The sequence below is a fragment of the Chenopodium album genome, chromosome 8 (assembly GCF_948465745.1).
Source record: "Chenopodium album chromosome 8, dcCheAlbu1.1, whole genome shotgun sequence".
Lineage (NCBI taxonomy): Eukaryota > Viridiplantae > Streptophyta > Magnoliopsida > Caryophyllales > Amaranthaceae > Chenopodium > Chenopodium album.
This window is the reverse complement of record NC_137841.1, coordinates 64,969,104-64,977,609: the sequence shown is the minus strand read 5'-3', so window position 1 is coordinate 64,977,609 and position 8,506 is coordinate 64,969,104. Positions and strand designations below refer to the sequence as shown.

The window sequence follows — 8,506 nt, the reverse complement described above, 5'->3', positions numbered from 1 at the left end:
TCTACATTAACAAATACATAAAATTGAATCAAATTAGGGTTTCCTTCATCAAAGCTACGATCGTTGAAAAAATCTTGCACTGTGGTACATCTCTCGCACACATTGCTGGAATATACAGCCTTTTCGGAGAGACGGTCTAACGATTTGTTGTAGCCGTAAGGATGGTTTTCATCTATTTCGCTTGACCAAAGAATTGACAATAGGGGAAAAGATGATTACCTTTTTTGTAAACCCTACCACACAAACTAGCCCTAAACATAAACAAACAACTAAACCAACAAAAACTAAAGACTCCACCATAGGGAGACGGATGTATCTACACTTACTGGTGTAGATTTATTGAAACCTAAATTGCAAAACTAAAGAAAATTTAGGAAAAAGGGTCGGAAATAGTCTAAGTTCTTAGACTATTATTTCCGGCCTAAACGCCAAGATTTTGGAGAAACCCTATAAGAGAGGAGAGGAGAGGCAAGAGATATGATGGTTTTTTTTGGGATATTATTGATCTTACTGATACACTTTAATTTATACAACGGAATCTATACAATTTTGTTTTTGTAAGTGCAACGGTGACTTTTCAGATTTTTTAAGTAAGTGACATGAAGGAAATAATAAATATTAAAAAAAAAAGAAAAAAAAGAAAAGAAAAGAAAACAATGATCATGTTGTCAATTGGATTTTGGGATAATATTTTTGTCTATGTAACTCCCATGAATACTACAAAAGGGGGGTGAATTGTAGTTTGGTTACTTAGCTAATTTTTTGCAAAATTAAAAACGAAAGTTTAAAGAACTCAAAAATGTGAAGAGAATTTTTAACATGAAAAATTTCTTAACTGTTAACAAGAAGAAAAATGACGTCCCCAAGGGATTTTATTAGATAAAGACACTTTATTAGAATAGAGCAACAACCTATTACAATGCTAAGACTTTCTTTAAAGTTTCGAGCACAAGTCCTTCAACTTGCAACTCTTCTCTTCCCTCTTCTTCTCATTCAACTTCACTCAAAGCTAATATAAAGTTTACTCAAAACACCTTGATTCCCAAATTACAACTCAAGAAAGATAACACTATGTAAGGAAATAAAAACGCTTTAACTTAGAGTGGAATGTAACTTTTGATCATTACACTAAGAAATATATAATTGTGAGTGTATATTCTCACTTATGACATTAATGATTGTTCTATCTATTATGTGCAATGTGCATATAGGGCTAATATCTCTATATCTAAAGCTTCATTACTCTAATAGTCTCATTGAACCTTTTCACTTTCACACTAGTTCTTTGACCCATCTTTTTACAATTAATTAAAGAAAAATACAGTCGTGGTGGATTTTGTTAGATTCGTTTCGATAAATAATTTATAAATGTTGAATTTCAATTATGACTAAATAGTAGATATGTATATATTGAGGATATATTTTGAAAAAAGATATTTGGGAATATTAGAGATAGCTAAGCACAGTCTAATGGGAAAGATTATACTTCCAACTTTGAGGTTAGTGATTAATACCCTATTAAAGAAGTTTTGAGGGTAGAAATCCCTTGTATTTCCTCAGAGTTGAATTTTGGTCATAATCTTTTCTTACTTTATAAATAAACATATTTTTCGTGAAAAGTGGAAACAAATATTTCCTCAATCTTTTATCTATAGTTTTTTTTTTTTTTAGGGAAATCTTGTATCTATAGATAATTAAAGAGGATCAAAATTTAATATTGACAAATATACTCGTATCAATTAAATTAGGGATTTATTTCAAAATAAAGGGAGTAATCCGTATCTTGGGTTTGTCACCGTAAAACTTGTTGTAATTTCACCAAACACTCTCTTTCCCTCTTCAATAGTTCACTTTTCTCACTCTCCTACCTCTGAGTTTACACAAACACTTTTTCAGTGAACTGCCCCAAAAATATCGTCCGATCAAACCCAGATTATAATCCTTCACTTCCCCCTCCCACTTAACCTTCCTTTCCCCAGGTCATTCTCTCTCCTCCTTTATACCCATTTTGACTTTTAATTTTTAATTTTTTATAATTTCTATTGATGTTTTTGAATTGAAATTTTGTCAGAATTGAAAAAGAAGAAGAAGATACTGCCATGGACACCGATGCTACGGCTCCGCCCAAGGATACCACCAATAATTCCCAGAACGGCCTGCAGGTATGGTAAGAATTTTCAATTCTTATTTTCGTATTTTATTCAATTCTTATTTTCGTTTTTTTTTTTTTTTTTTTTTTTTTTTAGTTCCATTAGTTTATTTGAGTAACCCCGTTTGCCCATTACATTACGCAACTTTGTGTATTATTTGTGAGATATAAAATATTTCAAAGTTGCGAGTAATTTGGACTAGAGATAGTAATATCTTACATGGTTATACCAAGCGGGTAGCCACATATAAGAATTTGAATTTGTGTACGAGCAAAGCTCCGATCTATCTGCTAAACAAATGACGTTTATCAACTAGCAATTTTGATTAGCAAATTTGGATTTTCTCATATTGTTCATTTAGTTTATAAAAGTGGTGTGTGCCAAGTTGAGATCTAATTTGAATCAAAAAACAAATTCAATTAACTTAAAATAATATTTCCGGTAACAAATTAGTTAAAAAAAGTTGTTGCAGTGACACATTAGTAAAGTTACAGGTTCCGGCGACTTAAGCCAAAAGCCTGCCATATTTTTTTGGCTTGTTTTTTCATTTGTCATTCCTTTATTGATCTGATTGAATAACAAAATATTTTCAATTGTTTCTAAGTCCTAATATGAATTAAAAATACCAAGTGTGATTTTTTCCATAAATTACTTAATAACTATTATTATTGTTATTTTTTTTTTCTTAAATTTAAAGCTAGTGCTATGTATTAAAATTGATGTCATTAAGGCCCCGTTCTCTTCCCCTTAATTTTGTTGAACTGAAATTATTTTTGCTGAACTTAAATTATTTTTACTGAAATGAAATTATTTTTGCTGAATTGAAATTATTTTTACTGATTTTTTATTATAATTCTTCTTTAAGAAAACTGAATTTTACTGAACTGAACTTATTTTTACTGAACTGAAATTAATTTTACTGAACTGAAATCCTTAATATTTAGGGTCTGTTTAGTTCACCTTATTTTTGCTTATCTGTACTTATTTTCTGATTTGACCAAACTTTGACCTTAAGTGTACGATAATTAAGATCTTGTTAAATTCGTAATAATTTGTATCTTATTAATATATAGTAATATATAATTTTTATATTACAAAACTAAAGATATTTTGCGATAAAAAGTTGCACATAAAGCATTTGAAACTTTTTTTTTTTTTTTTCCTGGAATAAGTAAACATAAATTGAACTTAACAAGACCTTAGCGTCAGTAAACATAAATTGAACTTAACAAGACCTTAGCGTTATTAGTTGATGTGAGCTTATGACAATTGTGACCCTATACTTTTAACTTTATTTTGGTTGAACTTAAATTACCTTTACTGAATTGAATTATTTTGCTGAATTGAAATGTTTAAGACTTTTCTAATGGTCTATTATACTTGCTCATTAAAGTTACCAATTAAAATTTGTTATTATGTCAAGGGAACTTAGTTTTACTGAACTGAAATTATTTTTGCTCCCTCCATTTTGTAATAATCACAACAATAGGACGTGCACAAAGTTTTAAGAAATTTATAAGTTAGAGATCATAATGTGAATTTTATAATATAAAGTATAGTTAGTGCCTTGGTGGAGATATATTTGATTGCTAGTTATAGAGTAAAAAAAAAAAGTAGTATAAATAGGTTAAGAAGAGAAAAATATTAAAATAGCGTTGGGTCTTGTAGGCGTCGTTCGAAGTGCGCCTACGTCAAAACATGGGGTGAATATGCTTGACACTCATAAAAAGTGAGAATTGACAAAATACGATTAGGGCAAAGAAAGTAGGGAGCTGCCAACAACTTTTTAAGGAACTTGTAAACCGTTCACGGATCATAAAAGACAACCACAAATAAAGGGACAACGATAGACAACAACGATTAACCCGTGAAGGTTACACCCCATCCATAATCCATGAGATTACTAGCTCCATATGATTCAGAACCAAGAAATGAGGATCGGGGATGATGGTACGAAGTGAGACACGGAGTCACATTCGCCCGTATTGACCTCTACTCGATTCTTATAATGAAAAAGTGAATCCTGCGATTTCAAAGGCATGCAAACAAAGATTCAATTTGCTCCAAACTATTACTATGCTAAATTGGTTGAATATTAATGCACACATAATTCTATAATATGATGATCACTTGATTAAACAACAAGATTAAAAAGGAACATAAACCGGTCGTTCAAATTATCTTATTAGGCGTGATTTTCAATTACATATTCCCTTTAACATGCAATATAATGATCATAATAACAATAGAATTAACATTAATATTGGAAGCAATTTAACAATAAATCCAACAATATAAAATCGTTAGAAAAATAATAGAAATAAAAGGAACATAATTCATACTTCGATTTTGCTTGCTTGCAACTATAGTTGCTGCGGTTTTTCGAGCTTTTCTCACTCAATTCTTCATCAAATTTACTTACATCTCTTGCTAGCTCCCTCATTTTCGAATCTTTACAAGGATCTATGTAAGTTTCCTTGCTTTTTCTCTTGAATTTTGATTCAAATGAGTAATTTCATGTGAAACCCTTGAAAAATCAAATTGGGTTTTTTTTTTTTTTGAGCTTTTATGTCGAAATTCTTGCCATAAATTAGCTTGTATATGAATGCATGTCGGTTTGTGAGCAATTTTAGATTAAATTTGCATGATTTGGTGAAGAAATGAACAAATCACCATTTTCGGTACTACTTTGTTCATGAAATGGTGTTCTTGTTATTCTTGTTGTTTCTTTGCACTTGAAATGATGATATAATGGTTGTAGATCTTGTAAAACATGCTATAATGTGCCGATCTATTATTTTTTTGCAATTTCGAAACATGCTTTGTTTTGTGTATGTATTATATTGTCGTGGAGAACATAGTATCATGCTATTAGGAGAACTATAGTATTAGTTTGTTATTGAGAAACTAAGTACTAGAAATGATTTTATTATTTTGCTAATTTTTAGCCTTGAGGTAAAAATTTAGTGTATAACAGAAAGTGCAATTTGAGGCAGTTGTTAAGTTATTTTTTTGAATAAATAACTTAGGAAATTATGTTAAGTATTTGGATTTTTATTTTTTTGTTTGAACGTAATAGCATGCCTAGACAACGAGATCGAGACATTTCTACTCGTGGCCGGCGTCAGGCTTTCCGAGAGGACACTCCCACAGTTTTTGAGGGCATAGATGATGCCTTGGAGACTGAGCCTCGCCCCTCTACGAGTAGGGGTAGATGGACTCCACCTCCGTGGACATCAGATGAGTTGGTTTTCTGTCGTGAGAACCATATTTCTCACCGTCCACTTACTAGCATAGTCGATGGCGTGCTTCGCCATCATGGATCAGGAGCTGGAGATTTGATTCCCCGGCTATACAAGATCATCAAAGGGGATCCTATTACCAACGCCTTGTGGGAGTCTGCTGGTTTGGGAGATTTCTATTCAGCGATTGTGGGATTTCGCAGCCCTCGAGGTTGTGGTTCGACAGTTGTTCGAGCGCTGTTGGAGTATTTTTGGGATACTACCAACACTTTTCACTTTGCCTGGGGAGAGATGACGGTGACTCCTCTAGACTTCAGTATGATCAGCGGCTTGCGCTTTACCGAGCGGCCTGTACTACAGATTCCTGACCTGACTTGGGGGGCAAGCGAGACAACAGAGTTATTAGGTCCTGTCGTTCAGCATATCAGGACTCGACCAGTGTCTCGGGGTGGTCATAGGAGTGGACGATCAGAGTTGGCTTCTGTTCTTGCCCATGGTTTTGACATAGCTGAGACGACACCTGAGCAGCGAGTACGGATCTTTATCTTAATCCTTATTTCCGGGACTCTTTCTCATGATAGGAGTTCTCGTGCACTTGTTTGCTACCTGCCGTCTCTGGTTAGGATTGGTGAAATAGGATCCTACAGTTGGGCTAGTATTGGATATGCTGATTTACTCTCGTCGATGCGTCATGGCTGCAGGCAGCTGAACGATCAGTCCCCTGTTGTTGTCTATGGTTTGTGGAGAGTCGTAGAGGTGACGATCTTTTCCTCTTCTTGTTTTACTTTTATCGGTTTAGCTCATATGCTTAGAGGTCATTCTTGTTGCAGCTGTGGTTTTATGAGTACTTTCCGGGATTGGCCCCTCGACGACGTCGCGGAGCAGTCCATGATTTTCCTGTCGGAGCTAGCTGGCATGACCGAGGTGAGTCACGAGTGGAATCTGTATCGAGTTTGCGCGGGCTGCTGCGTCGGGGCACCTCTACTGTTGGTGTAAGGATCGATTTCACAATGTATTATTTTTTACTTAGATGTTATTTTTCGACATTCATTGAAATCTCTTATGGTTTTCAGGTTGCTGTCGAGATCCAGTATCGGCCTTGGGCTGGCATGACAGACCTTCCCGAGGCTTTGGAGCTTTCGGCGTGTCGTACTGTTTTCTTTGGTACAACACGCTTTGTTTGGTACCTTGGAGAGCGTGTTGTTCGTCAGCACAGCGCTAATCACTTTGTAGTGCCATTGCCTCCACCGGAGTCGATGTTAGACTTACGCTTGCTGGGGGAGCTGCTGGACAGGGGGGAGCGATATACGTTTCCTTGGCAGGAGCTCGTGCGTATGGAGAGCGATTATTCCCAGGACTTGCTTCCTTCCTTGGCCTCTCCCCCTCGTCTTCCCGAGGTTTGCTTTTTTTTTTTTTTAAGATTTTATTTTGCTAGTCCCTGCTTAAACTGTCGAATAACCTGATTATTCGATCATGTTTTAGACTACTGCTCGTTGCAGGGGGAAGGTCGAGCTCCCTCCTCAGTCTGTTCGTTACCCGGGACCGATTGGTATGATTGAGGAGCATATTGCTGATGCACCAGAGGGTTTCAGACAGGCGCAGGAGTCCATGCCCGATGAGTTCGAGCCGGTAAGCTTTTTGACATGTCTTTCAATCTTCTTAATATTGCTTGTTACTGATTTTTTATTTTTTTTTTGTTTCAGCTCACGCACTCGGATATGATGGGTTTTATGAAGTTGATTGATGATTTGAAGCACTGTGTCATCAAGCTACGATGCGGTGCGAGTTATCAGAGTGGCTCCGACGATGCTAATGAGGTATATTCATCTGTTTTCTCATGTTTACCTTTTCTTGTATCACTCATATCTTTTCATTTTGTGTCTTTCAGGAGCGACGGAGGTCTCGCTCGCGCTCGAGGCATAGAGGCTCGGACGAGGGAGAGCCTAGTCACCGCAAACGATCCCCGGAGGTTTGTCGACGTTCTCGGACACAGCGGCAGCAGCCTTCTCAGCCATTTCAGGGTTTTCAGACTCGGTTGCCACAGTCTCAGTTTTCTCAGCCATTTCAGGAGACTCAGTGGCAGCAGACTAGGCCCTCTCAACCGTTTCAGGAGACTCAGTGGCAGCAGTCTCGGCCTTCTCAGCCTTCGCAGCCTGAGTATAAGCCGGTCATTACTCCTACGGACCAGGGTTTATTCTCAGTTCCATTGTTTGGGATGATGCCTCCTCGGACGATTCCTACATCTTGGAGTCAGCCTACGCAGTTTACTAGGTGGACAATACCCGCTTCTTCTGTTGGAGCTGTTGGTACTAGTAGAAGGGACACTACTCCTCGCACTCGGATGATGGAGGGTCTTTTTGGTCCGCCATTCCCTTACTCGCGACCTCAAGATGACAGTGATCCCAGCTCTGGATCTGAGTAGTATTGGCTGAGGGTTTTTATTATGTACCCCGTTGATGACACTTGACATCATTTATAAACCATGACTCACTTTGTATATTTTATTCACACTTTACGTATTTGACATTATTTACTCAATTAGTGTGCGTGTTAGTGTGTGCTTGAGACTGACTGTGTGTGATTGTGTATTTATTAATAATGCGAACAAAAAATCGTTATTTTTCGTAAGTGAGGGTACCGACCTTCCCCAAAAGAAAAAAAAAAAAATGGGACTAGTTTTACAGCTTCTTCAAAAAAAATGTAAATATAAAAATAAAAATGGGACAAGTTTTACAACTTTTTCAAAATAAAAAGAAAATAAAAATATAAAATGAGACAAATTTTACAGCTTCTCCAAAAGAAAATAAAAATAAAAATTAAAAATAGGACAAGTTTTACAACTTTCTCAAAAGAAAATAAAATAAAAATTAAAATTAAAAATGGAACAAGTTTTACAACTTTTCCAAAAGAAAATAAAATTAAAATTAAAATTAAAAATGAGACAAGTTTTACAACTTCCCCAAAAGAAGAAAATAAAATAAAATAAATAAAAATGGAACAAGTTTTACAATTTCTCCAAAAGAAAAAATAAAAAATAAAAATGAAGGGAAAATTTTATTAGGAATAAAGCTCTCGAAAACAAGGTTGAAGGATAAATGGTGAAGAAAAAACAAC

General features: G+C 35.5%; 1 protein-coding gene across 2 annotated transcripts; it reads left to right on the top strand.

Annotated features, from left to right (window-relative positions):
- The first annotated feature begins 1,661 nt into the window (after positions 1-1,661).
- Positions 1,662-8,078, top strand: LOC145556267 (uncharacterized). Of its 2 annotated transcripts, none has more exons than XM_081617919.1 (8): positions 1,662-1,979; positions 2,072-2,162; positions 5,230-6,148; positions 6,223-6,384; positions 6,466-6,789; positions 6,875-7,021; positions 7,096-7,209; positions 7,281-8,078. In XM_081617919.1, the coding sequence occupies exons 2-8, from the start codon at positions 2,110-2,112 to the stop codon at positions 7,812-7,814; spliced, it is 2,253 nt and encodes a 750-aa protein (XP_081474045.1). In that variant the 5' UTR covers positions 1,662-1,979; positions 2,072-2,109; the 3' UTR covers positions 7,815-8,078. The 2 variants fall into 2 exon arrangements, with proteins under 2 accessions (XP_081474045.1, XP_081474044.1); XM_081617918.1 differs by having other exon boundaries at positions 2,072-2,167.
- The last annotated feature ends 428 nt before the right edge of the window (positions 8,079-8,506 follow it).

Bases quoted from the DNA above. Each gene is read 5' to 3' on its own strand.
- LOC145556267 (XM_081617918.1), top strand. From the start codon at position 2,100: ATGGACACCGATGCTACGGCTCCGCCCAAGGATACCACCAATAATTCC. The intron at 6,385-6,465 runs GTAAGGATCGAT...TATGGTTTTCAG, and splicing joins GGGGCACCTCTACTGTTGGT to GTTGCTGTCGAGATCCAGTA. The intron at 7,210-7,280 runs GTATATTCATCT...TGTGTCTTTCAG, and splicing joins GCTCCGACGATGCTAATGAG to GAGCGACGGAGGTCTCGCTC.